The sequence below is a fragment of the Misgurnus anguillicaudatus genome, chromosome 6 (genome assembly GCF_027580225.2).
Source record: "Misgurnus anguillicaudatus chromosome 6, ASM2758022v2, whole genome shotgun sequence".
In the NCBI taxonomy this organism is placed as follows: Eukaryota; Metazoa; Chordata; class Actinopteri; order Cypriniformes; family Cobitidae; genus Misgurnus; species Misgurnus anguillicaudatus.
The window spans coordinates 20,282,236-20,300,030 of NC_073342.2; the positions used below are offsets into that span (position 1 = coordinate 20,282,236).

The 17,795-nt window shown below is 34.3% G+C and overlaps 1 protein-coding gene and 2 long non-coding RNA genes across 3 annotated transcripts; 2 read left to right on the forward strand and 1 right to left on the reverse strand.

Annotated features, from left to right (window-relative positions):
• Positions 1-323: 323 nt before the first annotated feature.
• On the reverse strand, positions 324-10,848 carry LOC141364323 (uncharacterized). Its single transcript, XR_012370051.1, has 3 exons — positions 10,687-10,848; positions 1,796-1,910; positions 324-932 (listed from the first exon to the last, which is right to left on the reverse strand). It is a non-coding gene; the product is annotated as an uncharacterized lncRNA (long non-coding RNA).
• On the forward strand, positions 8,734-9,425 carry LOC141364324 (uncharacterized). The gene is made up of 3 exons (XR_012370052.1): positions 8,734-8,830; positions 8,907-9,029; positions 9,299-9,425. It is a non-coding gene; the product is annotated as an uncharacterized lncRNA (long non-coding RNA).
• On the forward strand, positions 10,385-13,229 carry LOC129433943 (interferon-induced GTP-binding protein Mx3). Its single transcript, XM_073868726.1, has 4 exons — positions 10,385-10,803; positions 10,942-11,018; positions 11,108-11,317; positions 12,077-13,229. Exons 1-4 carry the CDS (start codon positions 10,626-10,628, stop codon positions 12,299-12,301), a joined length of 690 nt encoding a protein of 229 aa, XP_073724827.1. The 5' UTR covers positions 10,385-10,625; the 3' UTR covers positions 12,302-13,229.
• Positions 13,230-17,795: the final 4,566 nt, after the last annotated feature.

The window sequence follows — 17,795 nt, forward strand, 5'->3', positions numbered from 1 at the left end:
TCATGCAATAAAATTAACCAATGTAATCTGCATTACAATAAGATTTTGTTAACATTAACTTTATAGCCATAGCAAATCATTAGTCATTGTATTTACAGAATCTACTGAAAAGAGAACATTATCTGCATACACATGTATTTGACAAGACAATAAATTATTTTAAATCTAACAAATAAAGTCTGCATTACTTTCTTTAAAATTTAAAATTGTTTATCATGGTCATTCAGGCCTTGTCTATCCTAAGCTGCATTTAATAGTGCTCTACATAGATTTTCATACTCTCCATGTTCACTGAAAAAAAATGCAGCATTAAGTTAAAACAATTTGGCTTTGCAAGTCAATTTAACCTACTATTTTAAGTTTTGACATAACTTATAAAAACAAGTTGAAATTGTTTCATTACATTTGTTAAGTTAAAGTAACATAAAAAGTTATGTTGATTTAAAATAATGTTTCACAGTGTTGCCTCCAAGAATTACAATGATTTGTATCCAAGGGAACAAGTGCTATCGGGTATAGGTGTGGGAGATTTCACACTGTATTCTCTTATAGTAGACCTACTACTTTATGGTCTATTAAAAAGTTTATGATTTAGTCCAGAGAGAGGAAACTTTTCATGTCACCAAGGTCCAAATAAACACCAGCACACCAAAAAAATAGACCATGCGCTGGCCGCTTGATCATATGTCAACAGCATGCACTGACATATTAGTCCTGGCGGGACTGCCCTTGAAACACATACAAGTAAACAGTTGCTGACTTGCCATGCACTGTTATAGAAGAGTCTGCATGCCATGTATGTCAATAACAACTTGAACTTTATTCGGCCCCGCTGTCCAGTGGAGTTTCAACTGTTAGCGCCCGGTAGGCAACGCACATATTACAAGGTGAACCCAATAAAGTGGCTGGTGAGTTTCACACCGAGATGCTGCCTGAACACAGGAAGTTATTCACGTTATTAGAAATGGTACATTGCATTAAATGAACAATATTCACACATGTTTTCCAGAATGTCACTTTGCTTAAACCAATGTCCATTTTAACTGGAAAATATGTATGTTTAATATGTACTGTAAATGCTTATGTGGCAATAATGTGATGCAGATTAAAGCAAACAATATTTGCTTGCAAAAAACAGAGATGGTATATCATACAGTTTTGCATTGTCTATCTATGGAGTTAAACAACAAAATGCATGCGTTTTCCCCACACAAAAGTATTCATGCAAAACATGCATGGCTTTCAGCACCTTTGTCTTTAAATACCTTCCATGAGTTGTGACTAAAGAGTTATTTCTAGTAAAATCCTCCACTGACGTGTTTTAACGTATGCCTTTCATTTTTAAAATGGGTGTGATACACTTTAAATTCAGGGACACGACTTCACTTTTGTCTTGTATTGGAGTGAAACTTGACTAAGACAAGATAAAAAAAACATTTAGAAGTAGGGACAAATTCAATTCTCAAAACAACCTATGTGTTCATTTTACTCTTTTATGTTTTAATAAAATGCATCAATCAGGTAATTTTGTAATCCTTTATATTACAGCCTACAATTTGTCCCATAAGGAAAAAAAACATTTTAGCTTACCTCTACTGTACATATAGACAAAAGAAAACAAAAAGAAACTCTAAAAGTAAGATCTGAGGGAACCTATTAAGTTTTATTAAATTTTTAGGTCTATTATAAATGAAAGTACTAAATAGTCTTGATGCAAAGAAAGGCAGGAAAAAGTAACTTGAATGCCATTGTGACAGTGTTTTAACATTTGAAAATGATGTACTTATTTACTTACCTGCTTTGGCATGAATTCACACATATACATTTCACCAGATGTGTCTTCCGATTCCACCTGTTACCTTTCTTGACTTTGGTGAACATTCAATTCCTATACCCACCAGCATGCATCACTGTAACACACAACAATATGTGATGTGCAAATTACATAGTAGCATAAAAACGCAAGAACAAAAATGTTTTTTCATTTTATTTTAAACTAATAATATACAGTAGCTATAAAAATACAGAACTGCTAATGGTGATATGCAAAGAAAATGCATTAGCAGCTTTGGCCTATGAATGTATGAGAACTTAAAGGCAAAGTCGCTTCCTTATTTTGTTAATAATGTTATATAAAAGGTTCCCACATTTTAGTTAACTTCAAATTCAAGGATCTTTCAAGCACTTTCCAGGTCAAATACCTTTAAATTCAAGGAGTAAATGTGGGGACACATTTTAAGTGAGAGCAAGGTTACATCGATTCGTGTTACCTTTTAAGATACATTGTTACAGTTCCTTTTCAGGGGAACTCACACTGCATCACTACGGTGACACTTTGGGGACGCCTCCAGGAGTAAGTGCGTCTGAATGTGTATATAAAATTCAACCAATGGTGAAGCTTAACGACAAAGCCAGACATGACGCAGGAGCCAGGAAGTATATTGCTATCTGAAATATTGCCAAAGACAGCGTTACAGGGATGCAGGAAGTATGGCAAGGGAGACGCAGCGTCTCGTTCCCTTCTCAGGAAACAACAGTTACATATGTAACCCGAGACATGTTCATGTGAACCCTGTATATAATGTATTTCAGCAAGCTGAAATGCTGTATTAAAAAGTCAAAGTATTCTGAATAGTTTTTATACCTGCAGTGGCGTGCAGTGACTTCTCTTCCGGGGAGGCATGAATGCGAAACTCGTCATGTCAAAAGTTTATTCGATACATCATGTGAACCTATGTGCATTAGGCATCATGTCAAAATACATGCCAGATGCAAACATGTCGCGCAGTTTATGATAAAAGAGACGTACGTGTTCGTCATGATGCACATTGGTTTACATAATGCGCCGAAAACATATTTTTACACGACAAGCCACACATACGATACTCTGTAAACATATTTTAAATTCCTGCCTCCTTGAAAGAGAAGTCACTGCATGTCACTGCCTAAATTCAAGTTTGGTAAACTTTGACATCAAGCTATTGATTATTGAGGTGTTTTATTGAATTTTGTTCAAAAAGAAATACTGAACAACTCGAACAACAAGAGATACCAAGGTGTGTCTCTGTCAGCAACTAAGTACTTTCTGCATTCCTCAGCAAGTCGTTTCATTATTCAGAAAAGTAATTCAAGCGCATGTGTACTCTAAAGCTCTACACTCCCAAAATACACTCTAAAAACTGGTTCTTTATAGCAGTTAACGTGGTTCAGCTCATAATCAACCCCTTTTTAAGCGCTATAAAGCACCTTATGTAGCACCTGTAAGTGCTATCCATAAGTAGTGCTATATCAACCCTTAGGGTCCCTAATAGATGCACGTTTATAGGTGGTAGCCCTGTGATTGTAAGCATTTAGTGCTATTTAGCATAAATTTTAACACTTAAAATCCCAAATAAATGATCATGACTGTTCATTAGAATGAATGAAAAGTTACAGAGTAACTTTTGAACTTATTCTGAATGTAGTGTACAATCACTTGCTGTTAAGATGTATGTAAACTTGACCAGTGCAGTTTGGGAAACACATAGTAATTATTGGGAGCATTAAAGTTTGATTAAAAAAGATTTAACTGGGTTTTTACAGACAGGGACACATACACCCTTGTGTATGGTGCAATTCCTTCGCGGCCCACCCAAAGAAAATTTATGACAAAAAACTTCTAACAGGTAACCTTTAAAATTAACCAAAACATAGTAAGTTATACAAAGTAGTGCTGTTGGTAAGTAGCCTTATTTTTCATTATAGAATTCATTATAAATTAATGTATTTTATAAAATGTCATAAAACTGGGGCCCCCCTGGCACCTGTTAGTTGTGAGCCCCGGCCCCCAGTTTGAGAACCACTGTTGTAGGTAATATACAATTAGGACCCGTTGATTAGTGAGCATAAATGAAGACCAGAAGTCAGAGATGCAATTAAAGGAAGAAATATTTTTCTTAAAGAGAATCCTTTGCAGTTCATATATATAGATAGATAGATAGATAGATAGATAGATAGATAGATAGATAGATAGATAGATAGATAGATAGATAGATAGATAGATAGATAGATAGATAGATAGATAGATAGATAGATAGATTCAAATCATTTTAATTTCTGGAAGGATAAATATTGAGTAGTATTTGATTAAAAAGTTCAAAAACATTTAAAAGGATAAAATGAAAAGGAGGCAGGAATCCACCCCTTCAGAATATAGCCTATATATTTATCCTATGGGTGTGACTAATATAACATTCACTGTAAATACATAGTTTGACAAACAGGACTGCACACTAGTAGAGGAGCTCTTTGTGATTTCTCTTCAACACTGTGTTTGCATATACCAAAAGTCAACAAATTATGAAAAGCATCTGAAAAGGAGGACTTTTTTTCAACCAACTTGTCTCGTTTATATTTTTGCATACGTTATCTTCAATTTCGTTCTACAGATAACAGCATTGATAGTTATCAAAACATAAAGTAAGTATAAAATATTTTGTTTTCTGAGATGATTTTATCAGGCTTGTGCACAATTCAGAATTCTTGAATTTGAATTGAATTGATGTCAAAAACAGGATTTAGAATTACAATTCGAATTTGAATTAAAGGAAGCAGAATTGCAATTCAATAGAAATTCAAAGAAATTCATATACATATTGTGTAGTGAAGTGTTAAAAATTAAGCTTTACAGTATATGTCAGATATGATTGCATTACATATGCTATAAATTATATTAGTTTGAACTACTTATACAGATTACATTAACAGGAAATGTTTGCCCCCAGCGATTAATGTTAAAAACTCTAGTCACATAACAAATAATTAAGTTTGATTGTTTTGTAATTGTAATTTTGTGGAACACGATGGAACATGACTTTATTTCCCAGAATGCTATACTTTAAACCAGTGGTTCGCAAACTTTTTCTGTGTGCGCCCCCTTTGTGTACGGTGCAATTCCTTCTCGGCCCCCCAAAAAAACATTTATGACAAAAACTGTTCTAAAATTTTACATTTTAATTAAACAAAACATATTAAGTTATACAAAGTAGTGCTGTTGGTTAGTTACCTTATTTTTTTAGGTTTAATTACACAGAATTCATGATAAATTTATGTATTTGATAAAATATCATAAAACTGGGGCCCCCCTGGCACCATCTCGAGGCCCCACTGGGGGCCCCGGCCTTCAGTTTGAGAACCACTGCTTTAACCAAGTATTTAAAATGGTTGCCAAACAATTTTCCAAAGTAACTTTCCTAACACTAAATGTATATGAGATTATTTCTGTTGTGTGACACTGAATTGCCATGAATTTAATTCCACTTCCTGCCATTCCAATTCAAATTCAACTTCCTGTAGGGTGGAGTCAATTCAATTTAAATTCCAATTCATTAATTGAATGGAGGCCAATTCTGAAATTATGAATTGTGCACAAGCCTGAATTTTATAATTGTTTATTTCTTGTTATGTGATCTGAATAATAAACATTAGAAACTATACGTCTTTACAGTCATAAAATGGGCGGAGAACTTTACAGTCATTTTGAAGAGGGCATTCGTCCACTAATTGATGTGATTGACAATTTGCGGTCAATTGGCATTCATAAGGACATCTCACTACCGACTATTGTAGTGATCGGAGATCAGAGTTCTGGAAAAAGTTCTGTGGTTGAAGCGCTGTCTGGTGTTGCATTACCAAGAGGAGCTGGTAAGGATTATCACCAGTATTTTGCTATATTGGTGCTCAAATGTTGAAAGGACTGTATCTTCTATAGGAATAATAATAACACTCTTGTTTTTATAAGTATTACCATTTGAATAAAAATATGCGTCCTTTGGTATGTTCAAAATGTAATTGACTCACATAAGTTTTCCATATTACAATGATGAATTGCTAACTGGACTGTATTGGGTATAGGGATTGTAACCAGATGTCCACTAGAGCTGAAGTTAAAGAAGGTAACAGATGAAGAATGGACGGCAAATATATCTTACAAACAGAAGATAACTGAAACAGTGAACTCATCACTTGGTTGTATGTTTTTCTGTTCTAAGTGAAGTGTTGTACAGTATTTCATCATCTCGAAATAATAATTTAATTAGTGCTAAATCATTTGTCAAGTTGCAGTTTTTGCAGCCAGACCGGAGCCACATGTATCTTACAGACTGAAGACACATACATTTAATGATCCTTTATTAGTTGAAGGATATGTTAAAGAAGGTCAGTAGAAATAGACACCAATCTTTCTTATTTTCCTTTTGTTTGCATAAACCAGGGGTCTTCAACTACTTTTCTTCAAGGGCCAGATTTTAAAAATGTAAATATGATGCAGGCAAAACTTTTACCCCTATTTTTACCTTTTATAAATTTTTTACTTTTACCTATTTTATATATATTATTATTAAATATGTTATAACTAATGTGGTTACTTTTGTTATATTTACAATCATGCATTTTTAAAAAAGATGCACACATCTTGTATCCAGTATTTTGCCCTTTAATTACTGAAAACTTAAAAAATAATTACAGGAGCCAAATGTTAATAGTTCAATTATAAACATTGGATAAAACAGTGCAAGTGTAAATAATCAACACATGTATTTTGTCTATCTGTCTATCTAACTGTAATGAATGCAGATAACTCAAACTTCTTTTGTTTATAACAATTGTACTTTCATAAATTGTTACATTTCAAGTATTCAAAACATATAGTCAGTCTTCTCATAACGACTGAAATTCCACTTCATTTTTTCTTTTTTAATATTTTAAAGATATATAAGGTAAAACACCTTTCCATTGTACACTACATTCAGACACGACTGTCGGTTCGCCCCCTAGTGGCAGTCGTATTGAAATTTCAGTTTAATCATAAGTCGGTGTCAACATGGGTAAGAACCTCATTTAAAGCAACACTAAAGAGTTTTTGCTCTTTGCTCCCCCTACAGGTTAGAAGCGTAATTGTTCAATCCCACTGTCGTAAATACTGCAGCATAGCTGGCTCTGATTGGATTATAGGTCTGCCGTAAAGCAAGTTTTTGTAGTTTTCACTCGAACTACAGGACCACTACCCGACGGTTGGAGACTTCTTTAGTGCGGTTTTGGCCGATAGAGGGCTGCAAAGCGAATGTGAAAGTGCCATTCACCCTGTTTTGAGTGGATGAACCACTGAAACTTTTTTGGAAACGTTATTTTAAGGTAACAAAAACTCTTTGGTGTTGCTTTAAGCACAAGAGTGCTTCAAGTGTTCAGACAAAGATGACCGGCAAGCCGGATAAAGTAGATTGAAGTGCCGCATTTGGCCTGCGGGCCACCAGTTGACTAGCCCTGACATACACTGTAAGAAAAAATTGTCTAAAATAGTCGACTATGTGGAAACACATAGTAAAATGCTGTGTATGTGTTTAACAGCACAGAATGAAGTGGCTGGAGACGCCTCAGAAATCTCAGATCAACTCATTACTTTAGAGATCAGGTCACCTGATGTCTGTGACCTCACGCTGATCGATTTACCTGGAATTGCCAGAGTCCCAGTACAAGGACAACCAAAAGATATTGGAAATCGGGTTGGTATTTATGTAGTTTTGCACTAAACCGAGTTTAGTACTGTGCACAAGATTTAACTATGGCTTTCTTGTAGATCAAAACCCTGATTATGAAATTTATTGAGAAGCCCGAGACTATAAACATGGTAGTGCTCCCATGCAACATTGACATTGCAACAAATGAAGCATTAAAAATGGCACAGGAAGTAGATCCTGAGGGTACAAGGACTGTAGGTAATGTAAATAATCATCACAAAACGTGCCAAACATCTTTAGCACATGTTTAAATCTTTATTTTAACCCTTTTTATTCTCACAGCTGTTTTGACCAAGCCGGACCTCATAGATGTGGGAACAGAAAATAACATTCTGGCTATTGCCCAGAACAGAGTTATCCAGCTGCGCAAAGGTTACATTATGGTGAAGTGTAGAGGACAACAGCAGATTGATAAAAAAATTCCTCTGGAGGAGGCTTTACAGATGGAAAAAGATTTCTTCAAGAAACATAAACATTTCAGGTTACAAAAAATACATTTCGATTCTGCAAATGTATTTTTAATACATTAAAGGGACGAATCGCCCAAATCTCATCATTTATTCACTGTATGCCAATTTAATAGTATTTCTGTACTGTGCATGGTATTTCACTACAATTGTGATAATAATAATATGTTTTTAAAGTTGCCATGAAACAGAAGTAGTGATTGCCTAATTTTCCCCGTGGTGACCTATATCAGAATGAAATGAAATAAGGCAGGGCTGAAATTGAATTTGTCCATCGAGATTGGATGGGATCTTTGAAGTTGGGTCGTGTTGCTAAATGCTATAATCGGACTTCTGTGTTTTGATATGAGTGAGTAGCACGCACTTTACAACGGCTCCGTAAATTTTTTTATATTACATTGTCAGAACATCTTTTCAGTACAGAGCCTCTAAGGGGACATGGAGAAAAAATGAAATAAAGTTTAGTTTTGTGTGGGCACGTGAAACTATCGCTCGCGCACGTGAAAGCGAAAGTTTATATATTATTATATATTATTATTATATATTAAGGATATTTGCGGGGTTTTTTTATTAAAGATTATGAGGGCACATGAATTTTTAAAAAAAGCTTACAGATAAGTCATTTGTAAAAATACCACAATATTCCAAAACAAATGACAGTTTTTCATTTTTATTTTCCTGGCGACTTTTAGTTATAACAGACAAAACAAGTGTGTCCTCTTTTTCTACAGATGTCTTCTGCCTCAGAACAAAGCTACTATTCCATGCCTTGCCACCGATCTCACCGTTCATCTTGTTGATCATATCAAAGTATGTTTTCTAAACTAAACACCTTTACAAACGTGTCAATATTGACTAAACAACAGATATTTTACACTTTTGACAGAAAGCACTGCCACAGCTTGATGCTCAAATAAAACAGCAGTCATCAGAAGTGAGAAAGGAGCTCAAGGAGATTGAGGGAGGACCACCACAGGACCCTCAGGGGGCTAAAGAATACCTCATTAAGGTAAAACCTATCACTGCATCTTCATCTTGTTTGTTTGTTTATTTATTAGATTTGTATGGGAATAAAAAGCACTTTTGATCGATGAAAATGCTTGAAAGCTGCTAGGAAATGCCACTTGTTAAATCTGATATCACTGTCAGACAGGGATACAACAGAAGAAAAAAAATATTATAGAAGTTTTTTATATTTTTTTTATAATGTAAATAATTCTGTATAATTGTAATGTAATATACTCTATAATTTTTTTTAACCATTTTTCTTTTTCACAGACTCTATTATCATTCAATGATAAAATAAAGTCCCTGTCATTAGGGGAGCTGATCGTTAGTGACAATTTGTATACTCAGCTCCGGAAAGAATACAAGAAGTGGAATGATCATCTAAACAGCACAATGTCAATATGTCAGTATAAGCAAATTTATCAAAAAATTACTGCTGTACTTTTCTACAATATGCTTTTCCTAGGCAGTGTGAAATTTTTTCATACACTGTTAAAAATAAAAAGTTGCTTCACTATGCCATAGAAGAACCAAAACAAAAGGTTCTTGGTGGTAGGGCTGTCACAATGATTAAATAATTGTCTCATCGCAATTGTTTGGCCTCATCTCAATGATTTCAGATCACCGCAATGATTGCATATCCGTCTAAAAACCACAAGGGGAGCTGCAGCGCCAGTATAAACGAGACAGTATCAGATGCCGCTCCTTAACTGACAGTGTAACACGATACATTGCAAAGCCATCCAATACAGTGAAAAAAACATCTTTAAAAAAATGCTGCAAAACTTTAATAAGCAGTATGAACTGCAAGGTAAAACAAAACAGCAAATCCAAATTTAGGGAAGTGAAGGATGCTATTCTTAAGGATTTGTAAGGAATTGATATTTTGCAGACACTACAGACATGTGGTCCAGTACTAATATCACCATAGTAGGATTAGCTACTATTTAAGGCCTGTTCTGGTGTAGTCAGTTTATTTTTATTGCATTTTAGATTACCTTTATTGTGTTTATTTCTTATGAAGAATTTTCAGTTTATGAAATATAATTTTTTTTTAATAATTTCTTTTGAATATGTGTAATGTGTATTAATATTTACTGCCAGGTAAAAATGTTTGCAAAATATTTAATTTAAATAATGTCAAAAATTATTTCACGAACTAACAAAAAATGTATGAGAATTAAATGTCAAAAAAGCACTAAAATAGGCAATTAATCATCATAATCGTCAAAGTCGTAAAACAGGCAATTAATCGTCGTAATCGCCAAAGTCGTAAAACAGGCAATTAATCGTCATAATCGCCAAAGTCGTAAAACAGGCAATTAATCATCATAATCATCACAATTAACTGTCAGCCAAATTTCATAATCGTGACAGCCGTACTTGGTGGTGATATAAGGTTCTTCAATTTTTTAAAAGATTAAAAATAAATGGTTCTTCTATGGCACCGCTGAGAAGAACCTTTTTAGGCCCCTTTTCTTTTAAACATGTGTACAACAGAGAGAATTTGCTTTTGCTCCACTAACACACTGATCTAACATGCAGGTGTGAAATAAGTGTAAGAAATGAATATGAAAGTCAGGTGATACAATAAGAAATGCATTTTGTTTCCAAACAAGTTAACCATCCGACTGCAAGGGTAAAAGAACAAATCTTACAGAATAGAGGACGGGAACTTGCTGGCTTCAGCAGCTACAGGGTTTTTGAGATGCTTCTGCAGGAATATGTGGCCCAACTTAAGGATCCAGCCATTGTTTTACTTAATACTGTGAAAGGTACCATCATCACACCTTCATGTTTAGGCTTCATGGTTACTTGGGAGAGTCTGTATTGTAAAACAATAGTCAAGTTTAGTTTAGATCTGTCCTGAGACATTGATTGTTGTTTATTGTTTTTATGTTCTTCACCACAAGACATCATCCTCAAGCAGTTCTTTTGCATGTCTGATGAATTTTTCCGGCGTTACCCAGTTCTTAAGAATATAACTACGGTAAATATTGCTCTTAAATAGGGTTGTAATAAACATCATTAAACATTTGAATCTACCTTATTTTTATCTTTCTACACTTGAAACCACAGAACAAAATCGACCAAATTCAATCAAGTCAGCGAAGCAAAGTTGAGAATAGGATCTTGGAGCACTTTGAAATGGAAAAGATGATCTTTACACAAGATAAAATTTACTACAATACCTTGAATGAGTATGGCGATGAAATATTTTCAGAAGCTCAGTTACCTGTTTGTGATATAGCAAGCAAGTACACAGATATGCTGAAGGCTTATTATGAGGTAAACCTTTTAATTTTTGAAATGTGTATGTTATTGAATTGATGCAAATCAATATGGCACCTAACCTAACAAAAGCTACCTAACCTACAACCACTTATTTCCTTATTATAAGCTTGAAAATGGTTACTACATAATAAAACTGTTAGAAACAGAAGTTAAAGGAACAGTTTGTAAGAAATGTATATCAATTAATCATAAAATGGCCCTGATATGTCACTAGACATTAAGAAATCATTTTCATTTCAAATACTTATATCACTCACAACAGTGGTCTGGCCAGGATATTGTCATTTAAAAAGTGGAGTTGCACCCCTCAACTGATGTTAATGTTGTCATTTTGTTTATTGGTCACCAGTTGCAGTACCAGTTTTAGCCACAATCCTACATACTGTTCCTTTAATATAAGAATAATATTTACTTCTGGCAAACCAAAGTTATTCATACATCAATGCTCTTCTGTTTGAAAATACAGTATAGTACATGACATGTAAATTATAACAACATGTTACTATGCTACAAAATTAAAAACATGGTATTGATGCCTCAAAGTGATACACACAAAACCACATGCTAGGAAAAGAGGTCTTATTGTGAATATAGTCCAGTATATAGGTACAGCTATGAAAAAATCACCACCCAGGTTCATTATAAAAACTTTTTTGCAGTTGTGACTGATAGTTTTGTTCATATTTAACGTTACAGAGATTAAGCATTTAAAAACTGAAACGTACACTGATATTGATCTTTGTTTTGTTATAGATTATGGTGCAGCGCATGGCTGATCATGTGCCCATGGTGACCCGCTATTTCATGTTGAAAGAGGCTGCTGAGCTCCTGTGTAATGATATGCTGACTCTGTTGGATAGGGATGATGTGTGTGAGATTCTGACTGAAGATAGCGATATTGGTCGAAAGCGCAGAGACTTGCAGGCTCGTCTGGATCGTTTAAACACCGCTCAGGAAGAAATTGGCAAAATTATTTGAGGCATCTACTTTAATTTACGTAATTTATGTGACAACCTAAAGGTCATGTAAATCATGTTCTTTTATCTATTTGACGGCCTAGATTTTGCCTGTTACGTCTCACCTTTTTTAGAACAGCTGTCTGGTTTGATTGGGTTTTTATAATGGGTTTATTTTTATGTACATTTGAAGAGTTTGGTTCCAAAATGAGATAACCTCTGTTTTTAAAACTTTGATCAGACTGCAGTTGGTTAGTTTAAATGTAAGCCTTAATAAAGAATAAAATACAGCTAAGTAACACAATAAAAACATGATAACATAATAATAAACATGTTTTGACAAAAATGTTTAAAACGGGTTAACTCGTTTTGGAAACTCTTCATTTAAACATGCATACATTTCTGTAGTTGGTCATGGATTTGGTTGGATTTTCTTAACATAAATTACAGGCATATAGCAAATCATTAGTTATTGTATTTAAATATTCTACTGGCTAAAGGATATTTTCTGCATGCATATCGTGTTTCTAACAAAACAATAAACTTAATTCTTAATTCTTGCAAATATGCGTCATTATGGTTAATCATGTATCCATCTCAAGCTGCATTTAACAATGGTACACAAAAACTCTGATTACCTTTACGTTGCTTAATAAGATACAATACATAATATGCAAGCTATAAAACTAGTTTGTTGCCGTTTTAGAAATATTGATTGGAAACCTTTTTTTGGATACATACATTGTTTACCATGGTAAACTTACTTAGGTTTGGGCATATTTGGTTTAACCTTATGTGTCTGTTATAAACCCAGCTAAAGTATTTATGTGATTTACTGTTTTATATATAAAATCATTTCATATAAAACAATCTGTGAAAATAGTAATTTTCTGTAATGGTTTTATTGTTTTTTTCAGCTACTAATTGATTTGTGTAAAAGAGATACAATGATGACAGAAAAAGCCATTTCTACAATGAAAATAACTGAATTTCATATAAATCATGTACATTACATTATATAACATTTGGTGTTTTGTTCGATGATTTAAATAAATAATTGACTTCTTACAATCTCAACAGCTGCATTTAATTTGCAACACGTGGTCCTCGAGTGCCATCTAGTGGCTTGCCTTTACAAAATAAAATATTTAAAATATATATTTATCAAGGCTACCTTAAGTCAGTTTATAGTGACGTGGCGTCAGAATAAAAATCTCTACCTAAATGTAAAAAAAACACTAAGAATATGATTGTTGATCTAAGGTGAAGGATTCGGCAATATGAGTATTGTTTAGAAGGGATACAGCAAACGCATAAATCTCGCGAGATGTTGGGATTAGGGTTGGGTTTTGAGGTAGAATGAAAACCGCACTCATCACGCGATTTGGCGTTTGCTTTATCCCTTCTGTGACCAGTGCTCGGTTGTGGCTATAGATAGAGCAAACGCCGAATCGCGTGAAATCTCACCGGAGGTGAAGGAAATTAATTAGGAGTGCATACTACGGTTTTTGTGGTAATACTTTTTTTTATATAAGTTCCTGAGCTTTAGTCTCTATTATTATTTTATACACTTCTATTATGCTTTCCTTCTGATAAAAGTGCCAAAACGTTCTTAAAATCTAATAAATACTGGTCTCTGTAAAATGTTTAACTGCAGATGACAGCAGATTTGATTCAGTTCATCCACTGAGAAAGAGAAGAAGCATAAAGTAATGATTTGTGAATGATTGGTGATAGAGGGACTGTCTGACGGTGCTCATTTGGTTTGGTGTATTTGACTGTCACATTCAAAATACACCAAACCAAATGAGCACTTTATAGTAAACTAAAGCAGCAGATAATGTGCATGTGAAGACCATATACTTATATTTTGTATATACATATATTATTGTTTATAGATGTTATCAAAAGATTTTTTTTCTCTTAAAAAATTAAAAACTGTCACACCAAACATCACGCATGCTTGTACTGCTTACGAACATGCACACGCGGGTGAGGGTTTATTAAATCCGAAGTTTTCTGAGGGTATCTGCGTGCGTGAAATCCGGGCAGGTAACGTTATGCTTTTAATCCAGATCTTGACGCTTTGTGTGTTCGACTGTGGTGCGCCGCTGACTAGTCGGTGTATGACATCAGAGTACCGCGAGAGCAAAGGTAAACGTGGACCATTTTGTAACATTTCGACGTGCTCTCGCGGTACTCTGATGTCGAACTTTCTGCGCAGCGCCACATAAAGTAAAATGCTCTTTGACTCTTTATAGCAAAGAAAGTACCAGCAACATGAGAAGTGGTGGCACGCAAAAGACAGTGAAGGTAAGGTACGCTAAAATATAAAAGTGTAAACTCCCTCTAGTCTGTAGCTGGCGCTCCGGCTTCTGTAAACAATAACTCCACCTTCTTTGATTTGGTTGGCCATATCGCATCATTTTGACTTTGACGAGCGCTTTCATATGCTGATTGAGGCATAGTATAGTATTTTATCTAAACACAAAGCCTATACAATACAATTGATCAAATCATTTTATTTAAAGATTATTTCAGATTATTATTAGTAGTATTATGGAGTTAACGACCCCATTAATTGCAAATTAAATAAAGGCAAATCGCATCTTTTACCTTCATTTGCCTGCAGATAGCGATATCGCTGCTTCCACTTAAGAAACAGATAAAGTAGCTGACTTTTCCTGCAAAATGTAATGAGTAATAATAGCTGGGTTTCCATCCAAATCTTTTCAAAATTCGCAAAAATAAAGAAAAACAAAGAAATGTGAGGTGCGTTTCCATCAAGAAAATACCCATATATGGTAAAGACATATATGGTAAAGACAACTCCAGCAACAGCTAGGCGATCAGTTTAATGTTTGCTACGTCCCAATTAATTTTGGCAAATGCGTTTCCATCTCCCATATGAATGTAGCCTACTCTTTTTCGCATATCAAAAACCACCTCAAGCAAGAGCAAAAACGTCTTTGCGATGGGATTTTTAATCGAAAATGGCGTTTCCATCATTAGTTTTTGATGCCATAGCCTACTTCAAAATGCGCATAAAATCATGGTGATGGAAGCATAGCTAATGTTATAATAATAATTATAAAACGGTTAGTTCCAATCCTTGATTCTTCATAGCAACGGTTCTATTTAATATCACTGCGCCCTTAGCAACACCCTTAGCAACACATAAACATATAATGAGACAAAGTCTGAGAACAGTTTGTTGTTTTTATTTGAGCTTTCATGTTATTGTTCGCAGTCAGGGACTATTTTTTCTAGCGGAAGGAATGCTTTTATTGATTTTACTTCATGAAAATTGCACTTTTATTTTTTTACTTTAATATTGTGTGGTAACCGTTTTATAAAAGCAATAAGGTACTCGAGGCAAGTGCTTTATCGTGAATAAGTAACGGCTGAAGGGGTTGCAGGCACTCCGCTTCGCGTCGTGCCTAACAACACCCTTCAGCCGTTACTTATTCACGATACAGCACTCTCGTACCTTATTGCTTACTTATAAACGGTTAGTTCCAATCCTTGATTCTGATTGGTCAATAGGTGTGCTCTATTCACGATAAAACACTGCTATGACCGCTTCACCCAACGGTTCTATTTAATATCACTGCGCCCTTAGCAACACCCTTAGCAACCACACGTATCGGTTTGTTGTTTTTATTTGAGCTTTCATGCATATTACACATTGGAACACATTTTTGTTCATGGTCAGGGACTATTTTTTTCTAGCGGGAGGAATGTTTTTATTGATTTAACTTCATGAAAGTTGGACTATATATTTTTTTACTTTAATGTTGTGTGGTAACGTTTTTTACCACACTCCGCTTCGCGTCGTGCCTAACAACGCCCTTCAGCCGTTACTTTCACGATACAGCAAAGCCTCTCCTACCTTATTGCTTGCTAATAATAATAATTTAATAACTTGCCCCATCGTGACTGCATGCAGTCTTGTCTCCATTTTCCAAGCGTACCTTCTTTTGTTTACTGTTGGTTGCTAGGTTACCAATAGCTACCACCGTCATTCCCTCAAACAAATTTGATGGAAACGCACCTAATTCGCATTTGTTTGTTTTTTTCTTTTTTGTTAATTTAATCATGGTGATTGAAACATGGCTATAATAATAATAATAATATTAATAATAATAATAATAATAATATTTTTATAACTTGCCCCATCGTGACTGCATGCAGTCTTGTCTCCATTTTCCAAGCGTACCTTCTTTTGTTTACTGTTGGTTGCTAGGTTACCAATATACCATCGTCATTCCCTCAAACAATTTGATGGAAAGTACGCACATAATTCGCATTTGTTTGTTTTTTCTTTTTACTAATTTTAAAAAGATTCGCCTCAAGTTTGGATTGAAACCCAGCTATTGTTGACCATTTTTTGACTTTTATGCGCATTCAACTTTTATGCGCATTTTGAAGTATCGCACCAAAGTGATGGGAAAACCAAAGTTCGCTTAATAAAAATCCCTTAATTCGCAAAAAAAAAAAAAACGTTTATACGCTCACTTGAGGTGGTCCTTGTGATTTATGTTATAGGCGAATAATGGGAAATTGAAACACATCTGCCGAATGAATCCCGACGCAACGAACATACCCACGCGACTGACCATCCAGCTGTTTCCGCTGTTCTTGTCTTTACCATGGCTTGTCCCAATGTCCTTGCTTCTAGTGCCTGCATCAAAAATGCTACATTACTTCTTCTGTGCACAGCATTCAATTTGGCAATTACAAGCTGCACTGCTAATAAACAAACTAATAACTTCCACTATCGTGACAACATGCAGTCCTGTCTCCATTTTCCAAGAGTGCCTTGTTATGTTTACTGTTGGTTGCTAGGTTACCAATACCACAGTCATTCACTGGAACAAATTGATGGAAACGTACCTTATTCACATTTTTTTTTTGTTATTGTTATTTTTTTTTAAATTTTGAAAAGATTTGCTTCACGTTTGGATGGAAACCCAGCTAATGCTAATAAGTCTCAGTTCAAATGTTGTGAAGTACAGAGCACATATACAGTATTCAATCAAAAATGTAGTTGAGTAGCAGAGGCGGACATTACTTAAGTATTTTTACTTTCTACACAAAAGTAAATTTTTAAGTGTTCGTATTTTATCAGTGTTTTTCTTTAGAAAACATACATTCCAAAGCATATTATCAAAATTTTTACTCCACTACATTTCATAATTTCAAGTTTTTGGTATATATTTAATATTTAAGTACATTAAACATCTAGTTTTTTTTACTTTTACTTAAGTAAAGAGTACTTTTGTACTTTTACTCAAGAAAAGTAAAAGTACACAATTATTATGTATTTAGGTATTAAAACAATTTTAATATGCAATATAAAAGGAAAACACAGTATGATTCTATGCTTTAGAATGTAGTGAAAATTTTTTAGTAAAGTAAAGTACATTTTTTCCCAAGACAGACACTCTGATAAAGCACAAATGCTTGGTAAATTTACTTAAAATACTCAAGTTGTGTCTGCCTCTGTTGAGTAG